At 42.7% G+C, this 20,541-nt stretch overlaps 1 protein-coding gene across 19 annotated transcripts in view; it reads right to left on the bottom strand.

The window, feature by feature from the left end:
- The window catches only part of ABLIM1 (actin binding LIM protein 1), a 295,000-nt gene that overhangs the window by 13,687 nt on the left and 260,772 nt on the right, over positions 1-20,541 (bottom strand). For 7 of the 19 annotated variants that reach the window (XM_078434857.2, XM_060641411.3, XM_060641417.3 and 4 more), the window contains 6 exons: positions 17,750-17,785; positions 16,715-16,844; positions 14,358-14,465; positions 6,454-6,558; positions 4,658-4,705; positions 1,633-1,779 (listed from right to left, as the gene is read on the bottom strand). In XM_078434857.2, coding sequence (XP_078290983.1) covers positions 1,633-1,779; positions 4,658-4,705; positions 6,454-6,558; positions 14,358-14,465; positions 16,715-16,844; positions 17,750-17,785 — 574 coding nt within the window. The remainder of the gene's footprint in view (positions 1-1,632; positions 1,780-4,657; positions 4,706-6,453; positions 6,559-14,357; positions 14,466-16,714; positions 16,845-17,749; positions 17,786-20,541) is intronic. The other 12 variants (XM_060641418.3, XM_081790462.1, XM_060641410.3 and 9 more) reach the window with 8 other exon arrangements.

The raw sequence follows: 20,541 nt of genomic DNA, 5'->3' as shown, positions 1-20,541 counted from the left end.
ATTCACTAAAAAGCATGCTTTTATTTTCCTTTTAAGGGATGAGTCTCCAAAGTTTTCCTTCCCTCAATCCTTGGCAAAAATGGTCATGAGAGAGTTTTATGCTAATAGGTCAATAAAATAGCATTAATACACTAAAAAGTTACTTATTTCATTCCAATCTAGCAAATCACTTACAATTTTTAAGCTTCTTGGAAAAGGGGAGACAGGGAGTGAAAGGGAGGAATCTGTCCAGAATGGTTGTAAAATTAAGATAATTATTGTTTTTCCTAAATTGCTTGGATTAATCTGGCTGTGGGAGGAAACAGGCAAGCTTGCTAATCTAATCAAAATAAACTTTAACCTATAGTCTCAGTTTTTATCCTTTTGATTAATGGGCCAGAAATTTTCTTCACTTTGGAACCCAAAAACTATTTAGTGGTGATAATTTTAATCACAAAATATTCTTCTTCCTCTGCCCCAAATTTAGCTGTATGTGTCCCCACAAAGCAACATGACTGAACCGAACCTCAAAGGCCACAAGAACTGCCTGAAGGTCACAAACTGGCAGGGAAAAGCTGAGGATTGATTGATTCTTAGTTCCTAAAATCATAAATGTCAATGTGAATTTACTCTCTTTAATCTATGCTAATAAAAATGAAAAGACACAAGTTTGCAAGAATTAAATAAATCTTAAGTCAGCATAATATACAGAGTACTTGGGAATAATGAACTAAGGAGGGAGATTTTCCCTCAAGTATTTCTGTAAATATAGATTGCTTTAAAGTCCACTTATACCGTTTGTAAAAATTATTCCGGAAAATGGCTTGATGAGAAAAAGCATGATGAAGAAAATTTGGAAAATTGAAGGCCTTTTAAAAAAGGTTGTCAACAGACATGTGAGAAGATAGTTCTATCTTTGCAAAACTGACTCACTAAATCTTCAGTATTAGCTTCTGTGTTTGCTAAATACCCCTTTTTAGGCCAAGTGATTTCACAACTTGCAAAACAGGAAAGACACAGACACGGTTCTAAAGCATAAATTTGTGGTTCAAAGCAAAGAATGAAACAGCTCGAACGTGACATGTTAGCACAGAATTCATGGAAATGAGATGGAAAATCACATAACTTCATATGAGTGGTTATTCCAGAACACCTACTACTCGGTGACAGCCTTTCTTAGTAAAGGAGAACGTGATCTCACGAGTAAGGTAGAAGTGCTTCAGTGTTAGGACTGGCTGTTAAGAGAATTGTAACTTCAACCCAGAAATAACCTAAAACAAATGTCACTGAGAGAAGTCACACCTCTGTGGACACTTGGTAAAGTCACCCACTAGACTCTACTTATAAACGGTGTTCTTGGCGGGAGGCTTTGGTTCAACTAGTTCAAAAGTTACTGATTCTGCAGTAACTCTGAGAGTCCCTGCAGATCATCTGTTTTAGACCAGTTCTGGCTGTCTCTCAGCGGGTTGGTGAGTGCAAGGCTCTTGTGATTGGGTTTTTGTAATTTTGAAGCATTTGGCACCCAAATGCTCTGGTCATACTTTTCCTAAATGTCTTTACGATAGGACACATTTTTTTGCATAGTTTTAAGCATTTCGTTTTGTGATCTCCTACCAATTTGTCCATTTTGGCTTAGCCACAGCAGTTGCATACCTACGGCGGCAAGTGAGGGGGGCCCAGGCCAGTGATCCGTCTCAATCTTTGGTATCTCGCTGGGATCTGGAGCTTGGGCTGCTGGGAACTTGGAAAACTTGATGATGTCTTCTGAAGACTTGCTCTGGGCTGCTAAGGCAGCTGCATCTAGGCGGGAATCGGGGGGGGCGGGGGGGGGGAGCTTAGCTATCGGTCTGCAAGGCCATGGTGGTACAACCCACTTCCATAGTTGTCTTGTTTTCTGGCAAAAGTTTCAACTCCAGAAAGCTGTTTATGGCTCTTAGCAATTGCCCAGTCACTCAGTGGTGCCTAGTGACAAGTGATTTTCCTTATGTTGGATGCCAAATTTCATTCTACATCTGAAATACCTTATTGTAGAGCTGGGCCATCTGATACTAGCTCTAGCTACGCATGGCTACTTCAATTAATAAAATTAAATGAAACCAGAAAATGAATAAAATTAAAATCCAGTTCCTCAGTTGCACGAGCTACATTTTAAGCGCTCAATAGCCCTGTGTAATGAGTGGCCACCATATTGGAAGCACCATCGTAGAACAAACATTTCTGTCATCACAGAAAGTTCCATCAGATGATACTCTTCTAGAGCAATCAGAAATTTGAATTAGTAGTTTGAAATTAAAGAGCTAAGTTAAAAGCATGATGCCGTCCACTGACTGTAGTTGTTAACCATAAGAGGGCTGGCTTTGTATGTTTGTGTATTTGTATCTGTTCATTTCAGCGATCATCTGTCTAGTTCATTCTACTCTTTACATGTTATATATGTGTCTGGAGTCCTAGGAGAAATGGCAATGGGAAAATCCTCGCTTAGCTTCTAGGAATTTAGCATTGTGCCTTGTAGGAATTTAGCATTGTGCCTTTCGTATGTTGACTTATGAATGTATGCAAAACACTCCTTATTTCCCTCAAGGGTCTGCACGCCTAAATGAGCCTTCCAACTTCAAGACAACAAAAGCCAGACTAACGATGGCCTCAGTTCACAGGGTTCTTAATGGCTCTGCTTAGAGTTGTCGCTGGCTTAGAACTCCAAATCTAATCACAGAGCTGCAACAAAACAAATCAGGCTAAATGGTCAGACCCTGATTCTGGCTAATTTGGCAGACTGGCCTGGGATGCTACTAAACATTTAAAATATAGTCATAACGCTTTAAATAAAAACTATCCCCCCCTCTCTGGGCTCACATATTTTAAAATCTGGAAATAATTTTTTGAACCCTTAGCTCAAACTCCCCATTCTTTTAGTAACCCTCTGGGTCTCGTTTTCCTTAAGTGACTTGACCACGGTCACCCTATATGCTCATAAGGGGTGAAGTGTTGGCCAAGCACGGGGTAGCGCTTCTGAGTCTCTAACCTCATGAGAAAAAATAAAAAATTCAGCTGGGAAAACACTGCCTACTACATCACCTTCTTAAAGATGTGTTAGCATATTAAAGACTGAGATGTTCTGCATTACAAAACAAAAAAACAGTGACTGTATTTAAGTCTAGCATTTTCCAAATGCACTGGGGCCCAGACACCGGGTTTGATGTACCTTCTATTTCTATCACACGGGACTGCTCTTTTGCAGAATGTTCTTTGGGAACTGCCACTCTGGCTGTGCTATTCTTAATTACAACAAACTGAGAGTCAAGTCAGACTACATTTCATTAAAAAAAATAGCCAATCTCTTTTAAATAAATAAGCCAACCCTATCCAATCTCTTTAAATCTTAATCATTTGATTATTTTTGTTTAGAGAGGCAGGGCCTTAGAGATTTTAGTAATAAAAACAGTTTCTACATTGATAAATCAAACTCTTGGAGTCTCATTTGTAAATTTAGAAAAAAAAAGCATGACTTCAAACAGTAAGTACTTACGCATTAGAATTGGTGAAGTCAGTAAACATTCACATGTTAATGAGTGGGTGAGAAGACATTAAACCATAAAAAAACAAACAAAAACAATGTTAACAAACTTAAAAAAGCGAGCACACGGTGTAAAATCTTAAAAAAAAAAAGAGAAAAAAAATCACAGTGGTAGAACCATTACAATATGTACAATCTTTTTTTTCCCCCTAGAATGTTGGCCTCAATTTTTTCCTGTGTGCATTTTCAACTTTCTTTGCTTTTCAGGTCATCCTAATCCTTAAGGACTCATTAATGTCAACTAGATTTTAATGGCAGCCTTCAACTTTCCAGGCATGTTATGTGTATAATTTTCTGATGTCACCTGAAGACCAGTCTTGGCTTTCTATCCATTCACAAAGATTTATGGCATCTAATCTATAGAGACCTAATAATGGTGGAGGGAAATGTGATCTACCTATGGTAATATGATTTCCTGGGTTTAAAAATTCTCTATTTCCAGAAAAGGAAAACACAGTTATAAATCCGTTATTAGGGATTTTCATTTGCAGGAATTTCAGAGAGTGGCTGGCCTAACTTACTGGTTTTTGTCTAAAAGAAAACTGAGGGGCAGAGAAATCATGTCCATGATATCATAGAGCCATTGAGGGGAAGGGCTGGGGACCAGGGCCTTGGTCTTGGGTGTGTCCTATCCATTCCACTGCAAGGTGCAGACATCTGGGGAATTGGACAGTCAAGTTAATGTAGACTTAGTCCAGCTAAGTTTTCTAGGTTGCTGGCCTTCACTATTTTAATTACTTAAACTAATTAGAAGCTCAACAAAATTACTATAGAGGCTGGTTAAATTATTTGATGGCACACACAAAAAACCGGTATTTGTGAATTATTGTGTGAGCAGAACCTTCCCTTCTTTAGGAATGCAACGAGACATGGTTTCATGGGCTCAAAGATTGCCTAGGAGTTTCCTAACCAAACTAAGCGTTCTCCATCTAGGAAAACCAATCTCACAACATTTGCGTGTTAGGGAACCATAAAGGCATAACACGCTGGGTGCCCCAGTTTGATTCTCAAAAGCAGCAGCAGGGAAGCCTTTCAGAGGACAGACAGCAGAGAGTTCAGCTGATATCACTACTTAAAAGCTACGCGGAGGAAAGAGGGTTTTACCATGCTGTTTGTAGATGGGTGGTTTTCGGTAAATGTTGATCCCTTGATCTGTGGAAATGAAAAGCAAAGGTGTGTGATTATGGGAACCGGTTCAGCGGTGGGGAAAAATAGATCAACCAAGAGGCAAACCAAACTGAAGACTCTTGAACAAAATCAACCCAGAAGGTGAACTTTTGTATTACAAAGATTAGGGTTACTAGAAGAAGAGGTCACAGGAATGAGTGAATCACTATAGACAAGTGATATGGAATCCTTTGTAATACATCTTAGGATAGATAGAGATGCAATTCATTCATGAGCCATTTATTGCAAATACACACTTCACTAAAAGTGAGATTAAAACAGGAAGAAACGCAAGCAGTGGAAGGGACTCTAGTGGTGAGGAAGACATAACCAGTTTGGGGAAGATCCCCAAATTGCTACTGTCTAGAAATTGAGCTCCCAGTAGATACCAGGGGCTCAATTTACTTTTTAGCTAATGAGTGGAACAGTGGGAAGCAATGTCATATAGTTAAGAGTAGTTATTTTAAAACATAGAAATAGTTCTTATGTGCAAGGCTAGTCTGATGTCCTGACAGGATGAATGTCTGAGAAAATTCCAACTTGTAGAGGGCAAATTTAAAAAAGAAAGAAAGAAAGAAAGAAAGAAAGAAAGAAAAGAAGCCAAAATTATTCATTTGTTATACAGGACTGCATCTGATTATGCTACCATTTCACTTTGACTGCAAATGCTCAGGAAATTTCAAAAGGTTTGCTTCCTCAGAATCATGGCCACTGTATCTTGGTGGGGGCATTTTTCATGCAAAAAAAGTTGCAAATGTACACAACACTGATTTTAAAGTTCAGTGAAGCTTTATTTTAAAAGGCAGCTCTATCTTAGTGGTATGAATCTCATTGAGCTTTCCTCTGTTTTATCAGGTAAGTTTGGAATGCAAAAGACAAAAAAAAAAAAAAACGATTAAGATTCTGAATATGTTACCCCTAATGGGTAAGGTATTGAACCACTTTCAGTAGCTAAAGAAGTAAAACAATGTACTTCCCATAGAAAAATAACATCGTGACCTTGGATGGCCAATCTTGCCCTTACAAATTGAGCTGACCCTAAACATTAAGAGAATGATGGGTCCTGAGATTTCCAGTTCTTGATGGCAAATTACCATTTGTACCGTGACAGCAGATGCTTATGACTTCAGCAAAGCTTACAGCACCAAGCCTAAATTGCAAGATATCATTGTGGGCTAAGGAGGTAGTCAGTTGGTTACGCACTGCAGAAGGACCATCCAACTAACTGATCCAATTTTACACCTCTCTGAAAAGTCCATAGAAAGATTCTCCGCATGGGAGACAAACAGGAAAAAAAAACAAAAGTATTCTCGAGATGTTGTGGTTCACCTAAAGGTTCACCTTTAGGATGAGAAGGTAACTAGGTTGCCATTGCGAGAATTGTCAATGACACCAAACCACAGAGTGATATCTCAGGAGGCACTAATATAAAGGTAAAATTAAAATCTTAGTCCAAAAAAAAAAAAAACCCAAAGCAGCTCAACCCTTCTTCCTTCACCCTCTGCCTCCGACCTCCCTTCAAAAATTTTTGAGAAAACGTAAACCTTCCATACAATCCTGGCATTTCGCATCCAAAACTTCTGAAAGGCCCTCTAGGTCAGATCGTGCAATTTAGGGTTTGTCCACTGTGTGCATCCCAATGACGAGAGCATGAGAAATGAGACGAGACAGGTAACAGGGCTACGTTCTACACCGTGACAGGACACCCCAACAAAGACCGTGTCAGCTCCTACCTGGAACATGGAAATGTTTAGGGGCCTGAGCGTAAGTTGGAGTGACAGGGCGGCTGTCTGGCCGGGAAGGGAGAGGGGAGTTCCGGCCGCTGGACGGCTCATTGCCTCCAATGAGAAGAATGGAGAAAACAAAATGAGGGAAGGGACAGCAATAAAGAAAACAGAGCAAGCATAATCAAACTTCAACACGACAGACCGGGAGGAGGTATACCAAAAAGGAGAAACAAAAGAAACAAACTCAGTTTATCAACTTGGCTCACAAGGTGATAGAAGGTTACGTTTTGGGGCAGGAGAGACTTGAGCTCACGTGGGACTGGGTTAGAAGCAGCTAGCGGTAGGGGGCGTCATTCCGATGGCATGCGGTTGAAGGCCGTGAGCTAGCAGCAAACTGATTAGATGGGAAGTACATGTAGAGTCATGGAAGGTCACTTGCTAATGATTCAGGATCAGTTGTCGGACGACTAAATCCCAAGCACGTGAAGGGGCAGGATAGGCAAACCCAAATACGATCACTTCCAGGCATGATGGCAGAGGCTGGCAATTGCAATATATTTCTCCAAACGGAAGGCCACGTCTGGGAGCCCGCGTGGCCACCCAGTCCCTCCCCTCAGCAATGCAAAGTGCCTGCACTACAGCAAACGTTTCTGTTGCCTCACTTTGAAATACACACCACGGAGACAGAGCCCTTTCTTTTAGGAACTTCAGGACCGCTTATACCACTCTCCGCCTTTCTCTTTAAAGGCTCCGCTCCACTCAGATGCCACTCAGTCCAGCAATTCCCTCTGCGAACGGACAGCTACCGTGGCTGGGCACTGAGCTATATGACTGGGGACACGCAGGTGACTGAGACGTCATTGTGGTGGGGAGTGGGGCTCAGAATCTACCTAAGGAGACCGACTGTGACACGTAAATGCATACCTAGGGGAAGGTGCCCTGAGTTCTTTCAGAAAGCTGAGATATTAGACGGAGTGGGGCGTCAAAGAGTAAGCACACCAGGTGGGTGGGTGGGTGGGTCAAGGGATAACCAGACCCGGATTCCAGAGGGCTTGAACATCACGAGGAAGGAAGGGCCATGGTGTGTGGGAGCAACACTGTGGCTGGACAGCAGGCTGCTCTTGGATGGGAGAATAGCGAAGGGGCTAGAAAAGATTGCTGGCAGGTGGCTGCAAAGCCTTGAGTGCCACCAAAGCCACCATCGCTCCCTTGTGACCAGGATGAACTGAGACCTGGGCTCAACTGGCCAGAGATCAGCTACTGCCCTAAATTGTCCTCCCACCTCGTGTCTGAGTAAACATCGGCCCCGAGAATACACCAGAAGATGTACTAGCAAAAATTAATGGATTAAAATGCAATTACTTTTGTTACTGAGTTATAGGACTGCTTTATATATTCTGGACGTAAGTCCCTTGTCAGATGTTATGATTTGCAAACATTTCCTCCCTTTCTGCGGGTTGTCTTTCACTGTCTCGATAGGGTCCGTTGAAGCACAAAAGTTGTACGTTTTGATAACGTGTAATTTATCTATCAGTTAAGGCTAACAGTTTGAAATAACTCTAGATCTTTACAAAACAGAGCACGAGCCGATTTCTTTAAATAAGCCACGCCGTTCTAAATCTGGCCGGCAAAGTATGAAAGATGTCATTTGCTGGAGTTTTAAAATGACGTGCTTACTAGGGTTTTAATTTCTTAACACGTGTATTTTTAGGTAACCAGAGCACATATCTGGACTGAATGGGCAGTGCGATCTTTCCAATACGATCTGAATTTGTCCCTGGCTTAAATGCAGATGCCAGGTTTTTAGTTGTTATGGTCTGAAGCCTTTCTCTTTTTTTCCTCAAGAGTCACTTTCACATCTAACTCCCGATTCATTATAATGTAGACTTTATTTAAGTTAGATATCAGCTTCCAAAAATGATGATGCTTCACCCCAAACTTCTGATCTATTATGGTTAATTTTTTAAGTTATTTTTTCTTTTTCTTTTATTTTTAATTTTATATCTATTTTATTTTTTTAAAGTTTCATTTACTATCACTCTCCTAACGAGAAATAACCAGCTCGTGTCTGGGAAAAAAAAAAAAGAGTATAAAAGACACAGGTAGAGGCAAGGAGGGGAAGGAAGAATGTGGTTTTACATTTAGAAGTAAATCCTGTTTTCAATCGCAGGGTGGATTAGAACTAGGTCTCATTCATCTTCGTGGGCTGAGTCTAGTGCGCAGCCTAGAAGTAGGTCCTAATTAATGTCTGCAAATGAATGACTGAAGTCGCCTGCTAGAGAATTCTATAGCTATTAATGGCCTAATTTAGTCAGGCACCACTGTAGGATTAACCATCATGCTGCTCTTGATTAAAGGCAGCCAAATGTTTGTATAGAACCATGGGGTCACAATAACACCCCCTTTTTATAACTTTCCCACTAGATTCTCGATAACCCCCATGTAACCATTTCACTGCAGAGGAATTATTTACTCCTGTAAACATCAGAAATTATTCACAAGAGTAATCCAGAATTGAAAACCAGAATACTTCTTGTGAACTGTTCTCAAAAGAAGGTCTAGAAAAACGGTTTTCTCGCCTAATTTGAGGTTGCCTTTTGAAGACTCTTTTTGCATATCCTGAGCACTGGCTGCTATGGCTTCTGACTACCCTGCTTCCTGCCCATCAACTCTAACCTTCCTGTACTTGTAGAAGAACGTCAGATATCTCAGGGAAATGTTCTCACAGATTTGGGTTACAATACCCAATCGGATGAGACGCCGTTACATTTGTTTTGACAGTTATTAGCCAGTGTCATGCACACACAAAAATATCTGCATATGTGGGGTGCAAAGGCTGAAGGGTATCAGAATCAGCATTTGCCCAAGCATTAAAGTCTATCATGTGGAGGCTGTGATGAGTGGTTGTCTGAGCTCCGGATGGGGGAATTCGGGCCGAATGCTGTCTCTTGTTGGGCATAGTTCTTTATTTGGCTGCATATTTCAGTAATTAGTGACCTTTCTAGTTGCTTAAAAAAAAACAAAAAACAAAACCCTTACTCCTATGTTCAAGTCCTTGTAAATAGATTTAATGCTAAAATCACTTAAAACCTCCCACAAAACATTTTAAAACACTAGGTGAAGAGAGACTCAGCAACACATCCGTTTAAGGGATTCTGTGCAGTATGATTTCCACATGTCACCATGGCTCATTAGGGACAAGGTCTCAGAATACTCTTGCTAGATACCAAATTCTTAGCCCTTGAAATACCAAAGGCATTAAACATTTCTTTTGGTGTTTTTTAAAAAAGCAAAACTCTCAAGATGAGTCCTCTTTCCTTATTCTAACTTAAACACCCTATCTTGAAGTGGTAAAACTTTATTCTGGAAGGAAATAACTGATAAGGGCCCTAAAACAGTTATTTGTATGCTTAGTTCATTACTTAGGCAAAGTAATACATGAGGTGTTAGATGAAAGATGATATACGGAAGGTATTTCCATCATCAACATTATCATCACCATTAGCTTGGGATGTAGACACTGTTTAAAAATTATATAATAGCGTATCTATCGTAGAATATTGTTATGTATCACATTCATAGCCATTTTGTTCCTTAAATAAGTCCTTCCTTGTACTGGATTATTCTTAGTTGTGAGTGATCTTAGCTACTATGATGAGAATTTACCACGTGGGTCACCTGGGTGGCTCAGTCGGTTGAGCGTACGACTTTGGCTCAGGTCAGGATCTCGTGGTTTCGGAGTTCGAGCCCCACGTCGGGCTCAGTGCTGTCAGGCTGTCAGCCTGTTAGCATGGAGCCCGCTTTGGATCCTCTGTCCCTCACTCTCTGTCCCTCCCACGCTTGCACTCACCCAAAAATAAATAATGAAAAAGAAGCTACCGTGTATTTATGTTTCTTAGCCTTCGTTTTTAGCTCCTTCCGTATCAGCCTACTAAGCCAATTTTTTCAGTCCTTGAGAGATCAATCACTTACAGGATTCTCACTGTCCTTAACACATTCAAATGCTCTGTCCTTATTTTCAATCTTCTTTTTGGTACCTGAGAGCCCAAGTGACAAATCCTAAGACAAGTAGATCAAAATGGCCATGCATGTGTCTGCTACGGGAACATGCTAGAATGCTGCCTAATTTTCTGGACTCTAAGTGCTTATATTCCAAAATATAAATGAGTCCTTTGAGGGGACCTTAAAGTTGGCCGCATCTAGAATTTCGTGACAGAGTTTCAGGATTGCTGGTTCTTGTCTAAAGTTTCAATAAGCATCATGGTTTTCTTGAGCAAGTGTCAGATATTTGCATCACAGTAAATCACTTCTATGGTGAAACAGAAAAGATTCCTTTCAAAGAGACTGAATATATGTAGCCCTCCTGTTCACAAATCTGATTTATACTTTGTGGACACAGAACATAATGTCTAAGAGTATTTCAAAGGGGAGGGAAGAGGAACTCAGCAAACATAGCACAGACCAAGCCCAAAACAAAGTGAAAAGCTTTCCAAATCTCTAAGCATGCACTTGTCCCAATGGCCCGACAATGACAGACCAATACAGAATGCGGCTGCAGGGAAGGTTAGAGAAGAGACACAAAGACACACCGGAAAACAAGATGGACGTTACAGAAAATGGATGGAGAAGCCAATGAAATAGAGAGACAGCCTGTGATGTGCATCTCAGCTTTCCAACATGCAGCATCCCTGGTGCCACGAACCCTGGGGGCCGGGGACCGTGCATCAGCAATAAGGACCAGGAAGTGGACTTGGGAAATGGGGGGGCTGAACTTCTGGTTGCCAGAGTGGTGCTTCTAGTGCTCTGAGATACACATTCCTGCGGTGGACATCCTATCCTGGCATCCTCAGACTGCCCAGATTACATTGGCTTTGTAAGTAACTGCCGCGAGACCATAAGGCGAGCTCCACGATAAAAAGTGAACGTTTCCATGAAGGGCCCTGGAGGACTTGGTTCCATTTTAAAGATGCCTTAGATTTGCTTCTCAAGTGGTCATAAGTTCCCTCTGTGCTAAATTTTCCAAGTGCTGGAGAGGCCTTCCTGGTCTAATGGATGGATACGTGCTTTTCAGAATCACTAAGAAGTAATTCCTTAAAGAATCAGTATTTAGCCAATCGACTATATTAAGCTTTTAGAGCAGTTTCTTTAATATACAAATTCTCCATGATTTATTTTGTAGTTTAGCAAAAAGCTCATCTGATTTTGAAACTAAGCATTGTACTGTTATGTACATTACATTTCGCATCTGATGTATGTAGACTATTTTATAGGAGCGGACTATAGACATATGGAAATGGACCATTAGATGTCTTTTAAGTGTGAGGTCAAGTTCAACCTAATGCCTCTTGGGCTAATGCTCTCTACAACTTAAACCTAGAATATTTGTGTCAAAAAGTTCAAATTCAGTCTGAAGACAGAAAAGAATGGACCTCTGACCCTTGAACGATCCAGGTTTGAATGGCATGGGTCCACATATGCGTGGATGTGTTTTCACTGTAAGTTATCTTCCTTTTCTCTAGCTTACTTTACTGTAAGAATATAGCATATAATACATATAACATGTGTGTTACATGTGTATGTGTTAATATGCGTTCATTGTGTTAACTGTGTTAAACGCGTTAATTGACTGTGTTATTGGTAAATGTTCCAGCCAACAGTAGGCGATTTGTAGTTAAGTTTTTGGGGAGTCAAAAGTTATACAAAGATTTTTCCACTGCGCGGGGCGGGGGGGTCGGTACCCCTAACCTCCACGTTGTTCAAGGGCCGACTACATATCTACATTTTTAATAAGGTGCCATTTAGGCACACAAAGGTACTGTTGAGAAGTAAAAATTTAAGTGGCTGAAAGCAGCTGTTTGCCTTAGGCTCAATAAGAATGCAATTTGCTAGTTAAATAGAGATGGGAAAAAAAGTTTGCTTTAAAAATGGTATTTCATGTATATTTATACTGAAACAGACGCCCCTAATATGAGTGAGGGATGGGGGGGCCCTGTCGCTCCATCGGTGTGACCCTTGACCAGGGCCCCTTCACCAGAGAATGGAGTGAAACAGCACAAAGGTGCTTTAAGGGCACGAAGCCGAGGGGGAAACCGTCACAGACAAGGCGAGCCGAGTGCTTGTTACACACCAGGGCACTTGACCTCACGTACCCCCAGTGACCTAGGAGAGGTTTCGTAGATGAGGTAGCAAGTGACATTCCAAAGGTCAAGTTGACAATCCAAGGTGCCACCGCAGACACAGGGCACAGACAATATTTGAACCTAGGACTCCGGCGTTCATTTGCGTATCCCAACTCTCCATAAAGCTGCTCACAGACACAAGATGTTGTGTCTCGCTATCTCGTGATGTGTGTATTTGTACAGACTTTGTGTAACTTTACAGGGCACGTGGCGTTTTTCTTCCTACGGGAAGCATCTCTTTTGAAAGGTAAAACATGTAATAACCAAGCAAGGCAGTTTACCTCTCTGAATCAAAAATCTATTTTCTCTGGCATATTCGAAGCAAACAAGTCTTAGTTTGGCCAAGGGTTTCTATATTAAAGTCTCTTTAAAATACATCTCTGAAGTTTTTCAGTAATTTCTTACGGCTTTATAAACATCCTCTAAAGTATTTTGGTATCTAGATAACAAAAGGCCCCCCAAATACTAATTAGCAATAATAATTTTAAGTAATCTGTCAAGAATTTTAGAAAGTGCTGCTCCAACTGGAAAATGCTCATCTCTTTGCTAATGACAAAGCGTGTGTGACTTCAACAAGCATGTCAGCAACATTATTTTTACAGCACAGAGAATGCTAAAGTGGCACACATAGGATAACCGCATGCGGATTAAGGGCAGTGCATCTATATTTTAGGACTCGGTGGCTCAAAAATCCAAGTGAGCCATAAGAAAATAGCTTGGGTAGACGGTAAATGAACGCTCGGTCAGCTGGATCAGCATTTTGGCTACTCAGTAGCCGCGCTCGTGATCTGAGCACTCTGGAACACCGAGTTGGGATCTGTTAGGTCTGCCTCAAGCCTTCTACCAAGACACTTCATATAACAGTCCGGTTATAACAATGTACTGGCCTGGCACTCCCTCCTTCAGCTACTGTCATTGGTTACTTTGGTTCAAATCAAGACTATGGAAAAAGTTAGCATCCTTCTGGGAGCTCATACTTATTTTAAATGATGGCCCCTTTGAAGCCCCTTCAAGGCTCTCGGATCCCCCAACATACGGAGGGGAACAAGGGCCCCAGTTGAGGACTGCTTCAGAAGCATAACGGGCAATGAGGAAAACGATGGGAATGCCATAAAGGGAATGGGCAGGAATGTGGGGGCAGAAACAGAAGACAGAAGGCACGGCTTCTCTTCAATGTCACGCAGAAATCAGGACCAGTCAAAAGAGGATTAGCCTTAGGGTTGGCTCAAGGAGAGACATTTAAGTTACACTGCCATCGATCTTTTTATACTCTCCAAGTGTTTCAATACCACCGAGTGGTTAAATGGCTTCTTACCATTAAGACAAGTTTTGGAGATTTGTTGCTAAACAGTGGTACGTTTTGCTGAGCCATGTCACGCATCAAAACCAGGAACATACCCCAACTATATATTATATTTTGCTTTTGACACACGGAAAAACAAAATGATAATATATGGGGTTTTTTTTTCCCCCTAAGCAGTAGATAATGAATCTTCTGGTCTTAAACATACTTCCTGTTTCTTCATCTAGAGCCCTTAGAAATGACATATTTCTCCTACTGAGAGATGCCATGCCAGTTCTAAGACGCTGGGTGTAGTTACGACACACGCAGGCATGCGGAGAGGTCGAAAGCTGGGAGCTAACTCTTGGAGATCCACCTTATTAGCCTTCCCAGGGTGCTAATAAATCTCCACTATGCGGGGTGCCGCCTGGGGAAGCCTGCCTCCTTACCTTTGATATGGGGAATGAAGTGGTGTCGGAAGGGGGAGTTGGGGCGGGAGTCGCTGTGGGTGGAGCTGAGGCTGCTGGTGCGCAGGCGCACACCAGGAGACAGCAGCTCTGTGCGGCAAGGAGTCAGGGGCAGGGCGAGGTGGAAACAGAAAAGAAGAACAGAAATTAACACAGGAGCAGGGACAGCATCCTCGTTCCAAGGGAGGGGGCGGGGCAGGAAATAAAGAACGTTAATCAGGAGTCTGAAAAAGGAGGAAGGCAAAAGGGTTAAGAACGCACCTGCTAAGGGTCAGGCAAAGTGGGGAGAATGTGCAAATTGGTTCAGGTCGGTAGAGAGTCACTCTCTGAGAATAAATGGCTTTATCAGAAGGAATGGCCACCGGGACATTCTCTGTCAGGATGACACCAGCTACTGTTGAGCCAGTACCGGTGCATCATCTAGATTCAGAAATAGCTGCTTTTAAAAAAAGACACCTGGCCAAACAGAACCCCCCTGACGCACATGTGAAAAAAAAAAAAAAAAAAAAAAGACAATTATTTCAAGAACCTTGAAAAGAAGTACTTATCGGTAAGGGTCAGATTCTTTTTGTTTGTTTGTTTGTTTTTAAGCTGCAAACTTCTCCCATTAGAAGTTTAATTTTATTCTGCCTGCGGAGAAGGAGGGACCTGTTCGTGCTCCCCAGGTGGCGGAGAGCTACTTAGGATCCTGTGAATGGCGTGGTGGCGGCCCTGGGGGACCGGCGGCTTCCTGATCTTGGAAGGAGAATGGGCCATTAAAACCAAACCCGGCCCTGGGGGGGGGGGGGGGGTGCGCGCGCCACCACCTGGCATCTAGGACCCACGGAGTGGATAATCAGAGGTATCCTACACCGACCATAACTCTGCTGTCAGAACCCTGCCAACTCCACGTGACAAGGACAGATCTTGAAAAAATAACCGTAAGCCCTAATAATCAGATGTCCATAATATACTGTGGAGAGGGGGAAGTGCACTTAGAATGGGGAACGTCCTAAAGGCTGCTAACATCAGAACCACGGCTGGAACAGACAAAAACTTTCAGTGCTGAACAATGACATGATCTTTTAGGGAAATAATTTCCCTGGCTGACCACCCCCTCGCTAATCGGGGGCCTACGGAACAATAATTTCCCTGTAGCCCCACGTCATCCTGACAAGGTCATGGCCATGGCCTCAGTGACCTCAACATATGCCCTATAAGGACAGGCAGTCACATAGAGGATTTCTTGTCCCCCCCGTAGACAAGGGCTTAAATCTAGACCCAGGTCTGGGACATGAGTAAAATGAACATAGCTGCAGACCAAAAAAAAAAAAAAAAAAAAAAAGAATCCATTTCCTGAAAAATTCTCATGTAACATAACTCAACAAATACCAAGTACTTATGACTTAGGGGGAACTAAACATTACTGAAGAATCATATACTAAAAATTCGGTCCTCTATGAGGATTAAATCTATAGCCTTAAGGAAAAGACTGCAGCCTTTTTATATTCTGTTCATTTCCTCTGGTTTTATTTTATAAAATAAGTTAGCACATGTCCTGTTCTCATCAGCCTGTGCAGAACAAGAAGCTTAACATGAAGTCTTCGAAGATGTACATGGCCACCAAGTTTGTCTAGAAGGCCAGAATCTCCCTGTGGGAATCTACTTCTCAGAGAACCCTGAATCCGTGCTGCGATCTCCATTCTTCTATTCCACACATGAGACACCCACTAATAGTCATAGGGACTACACTGTGCATAGTCACCTGAAGTCCACACTATTTGACACTCTCTATCATAATATGTCTCTATTGTTTTTCTGTTTTCCAAGTCTGGCTAAAAATCTCAGGGCTAGAATGGATCTGAAAAGTTATCAAATACAACCCTGAGGTTGTATATAATACTTCCTTCTAGAAGGTGCTTACCCCGGCATGCTTAGTAACACCGTGTGCCTGGACCAGGGAAACACAATAAACACACCAGCAAATGGCTAATGCTGGATTTTAGACGATGCTGATGTGCCTAAAGGGTGCATCAAATTATTTTCTTTGGAGATCTTCATTCTAAGTCTCCAAGTGATGGGATCTTCTTCAAGTCTAAAAATATTTTTTAAAAAGGCTCCCTTGCTTCTTGTTGTTCACTGTCAAAATGTAATTATTTAATAAATCATAATGAATAGAACCATAAAATAACACAAATTGTAGTTGGATTTAAGTGTTGTTTTTGTTTTTTTTTCTGGGAAAAGAAGAGATCTATTTGGCAGCTAGATTCTTAACGCACTGTCAGTGGTGGGGAAAAGAAAAATCACACAGCCAACACAGACTATCATAGAGAGTGAATCTCGGGAACAGGTGCCCTTACCAGGTCTGTGAAAATGCTGGGGAGAGCGAGACGTGGTTGGAGTGTAGCTATGGCGGCTGTAGACGGGGGAGTTGATGGAACCCTGGCTGGTGGACCGGTGGATCACCCGGTCCCGAGCATCCTGGTAGCCCTGGAAAGAGAGTACGAGAAAGCAGGAGCATAAGACACTCATTCAGGCTATCATCAGGTCCAAGGGAAGTCAAGTTCTACAAAGGCTGCCCCGGAACTATCATGCCTGCCTGTTCATGTACACATTTTAGGGCCATATCCTTAAATACGTAGGCAGAGGAGCATTCTGTGGTTAATGCACTTTGTTTGAAACCAGCAGTACCCGCATTCGGCCAACGTTTAAGAAGGAAAACGATAAATCCCAGTGTCGACAGAGCTCTGGCGAAAGTAACTCCGATGGTCACGTTTATACTGTGCTTTTCGGTTTTACAAAGTGTGTTCACATACGTCATTTCATCTGATTTGTGTAACAAGGAAGGTAGAACACAAGGGCTGACCTCCCGTCTCCACAGAAGCAGAATGTTTCAGAGCAGGCAGGAGACCCCTGTGTAGGCGTGTGGCTCGTGAAGGCAGAGCCCGCTTCAGGACCAGCCTCCCGGCTCTCATCTTACTCCTTGTTCTGACTGCCAGCCCACACTGTCCCTGACATTGATCTGGTGACACTTTAAGTTGATTTGCCTGGAGAACAAGCCGGTAGTGGCCTCAGACCCAGGAAATTCTACTTCCCACTTAGTGAAACATATCCCCAGGAAAAACAGAAAGGGATCTTCGAATGGAAAAATGCGCTCAAAGATATCTATCATACCACCACTTACAAGGATAGAACTTCCTCAACAAATCGGGGAATAATTAAGTGAATCAGTCATATCAATTCAACGGAATAATATACCACCACTAGTATTTTACAGACTAGTGGTATTTCTGCTGTGGTTTCGTTGAATGTCCTCCTTCAAAAATTCCAGTCTAGGAAAAGTCCAAGTTATTCCCCAAATCCCACCCGTTACAATTTTCAAAAACGGTACTTACTTCTGCTGATGGAGTCGGAGATAAAGTCCTTGGAGACTGGAAGAAGAAAAGAGAATTTAAAGTCACAGCGCGTGTTAATTCGTTTTCAGTTTCCTTAGCTGTTTATCAGACTCACCTGGAAACAGTATTCAAACTCCAGTGCCAGCTCCCTTTGCCCATCCCCTCTTCTGGTTCAGTGAGTTGAGAATGGGGCTCAGACAGGGGCACGGAAACCAAGATTCTGGGAGGCTGGCGCACATCCCTGCCTAAGAACGGTGGGGTCCTGATAAATACATTATCGTGCTTGAGATGCTTAAGCTACACAGATTGGAACTATTTTCCCCTCTAGGCTCAAACTATGCTCAATTTACTAGTATGAGTCACCGTGTCTGCCAGAACACAGACTTCTATAAACGTTGGCTGTCGACTGAGGTACAACCACGGCAATCACGTAAAACTGTTTGCTAACCGGCTAGTAATAACCAGGTCTGTGGCATCCAGCCCTTTTTCTTTTGGACACCTGTAGGACTCACTCCCCTTCCTCGTGAGGTCTCGACTCACATGTGGTGTCACACAGTGCTTTCTGTGACTCCTATTTAAAGGAGCGAGCCGGCCCCACGTGCTTGTGCCTCACTCTATTTCATTTTTCGTCTAGCACGATACCCTGTACGCCTGTATTAGGTATCGTTTGTTGTCTGTCTCCCACATTCCGCTGCAGGCTCCACGAGGGCAAGAACTCTGCCCCTTTACGACCAAGTATTCCCAGTGACTAGAGAGGCTCCTGGCACGTGTGAGGTGCTCAACAAACATTTCCTAAATGAATGAATGAAATGTTTACAATTAAAATGCCAAAAGTATTCAAATAGAATGAAATGTAAACGAAGCACCTGGCCAGTGGTGGACTTCTCGGCTTCCGAATTTGCCTCTTACGCCCAGTTCACAAAAAGCACTTGGGCTCTCTCGCGCCGTAGATTCTTCGAGCCCCGCGGTCTCGGCTGCAGCGACAGCCTATCCCTGGGGCGTCTTAGCTGGGTGAGGATGGGCCCCGTGAGGGCAGGAGCCAGGCCTGACCCTGCTGACAGAGGCTTCTGGATCTTCCCTACTCATGCCTTCTGAAGGCACAAATGGCTACACAGAATGTCAGGTTCATTCCTCCGGTGCTTCTAAATTGGCACCATAGGGATTCTTTGGGAAACGTGTTAATAACAACTAAAGGAATGAATAATCACATAGCTTGTAAAGTTTTCTAAGTCGCAAGATTCATGTGTTGGGGAAGAGTTCCCAAATATGTCTGATTTCTGATCCGGGGCCATCCTCCCACCGAGATTCGGTCCTCAGAGAAACGCACAGGTCACCACACCAGGTAAGGACCTGAGATCCCCGCTACGAGAGAAGCCAGCATTTCTGTTGAGCACGTACGTGCCGGGTGCTGTTCTAATCGAAATATTTCACTTAATCCTCACAGAAGTCTCTGAGGCAGGTATTAATTACTATCGTGAGTTCACACGTGACACCGAAACACGTGCTTTTCCCAAAGTCGTACGGTTAGTGAATATCGGAGTCTGACTTGAAACCCTAAAATGTGCGCTTCAAAGCCCAAACTTGTAGTGCTTGATGTTTTCCTGCTCAAAACGGAACCGCTGGGAAACACACACACATACCCCCAAAACCTAAAACGCCATAATACAACTCACCTCCCCCCACTTATCTGACTTGAATATTAGCAAATTCTCATCCACTTGCTCCAGGACCAGCTCCTGCGCACTCTGTTCAGGAACTTTCCTTGTTCCTTTATCCCCCTATGCAACTCTCCAGGGGCCGGTGGGACCTGGACAACCCAGGCCAATCAACCTGCATTTGAACAGCTGTAGATGCAGTTACAGGCATGTGACCACTAGGGGGAACTACACGAAAATGGATACCCCTCCTGCCCCCGGGGCCATTTCAAGGCCGAGCTATGCTCTGGAATAAAACCCAAACTGAAAGATAAGTAAATAAAAAGAACAAGATATATTACAGTTATGAATGAATGTAAGCATCGGTATAAAACAAATACTCTATATGGATATGACTGAGAACAAATTAAACAGAATCACCGTGCTTTCACGGCTTTTTTTTCATCTAAGATCTCAAAGCGCCGTGTGCTGTTAAATAGTTTACAGTCTGTTTTAACCTTGGTTGAACAGCTAATTTCAGTTCGGTACTCGGGCAACATCTCTCTGATTGGACTCAAAAGAGTCTACAGATGATTCCAATTTTCAAAATAAAAAGGGAAACAAGTTTAGCTCAAGTTGAAAATGCCAGAGGAAACAGACCAGAGCCCACATGACCCAGGCAGGAGGTGAGAGCAGGGAGCCCCCAACCCTGGGAAGGGATGGGAAGGACCCTAAGGGGCTGAGAGGCTGTGCTCCAGCCTCTGGACCATTGATGTTGGGAGAGCATTAATAAGCCCCAAGGCCACAGGTAACGACTTCAGTTGTAGCTGTCATTTGCTGAACATTTACCAGGAGTCTGGCTCGGCTAAGTGCTTTAATAGATGAGTTTAGGGGCGCCTGGGTGGCTCAGTCGGTTGAGCGTCCGACTTCAGCTCAGGTTCCAATCTCACGGTTTGTGAGTTCGAGCCCCGCGTCAGGCTCTGGGCTGATGGCTCAGAGCCTGGAGCCTGCTTCCGATTCTGTGTCTCCCTCTCTCTCTGCCCCTCCCCCATTCATGCTCTGTCTCTCTCTGTCTCAAAAATAAATAAACATTAAAAAAAAATTAAAAAAAAATAGATGAGTTTATATGGATTAGTTTTAATAGATAATAAATTATCT

The sequence above is a fragment of the Panthera onca genome, chromosome D2 (genome assembly GCF_046562875.1).
Source record: "Panthera onca isolate mPanOnc1 chromosome D2, mPanOnc1 haplotype 2, whole genome shotgun sequence".
Classification (NCBI taxonomy): Eukaryota; Metazoa; Chordata; class Mammalia; order Carnivora; family Felidae; genus Panthera; species Panthera onca.
Note: the sequence above shows the minus strand (reverse complement) of the source record. Positions and strands in the feature narration are given on the sequence as shown.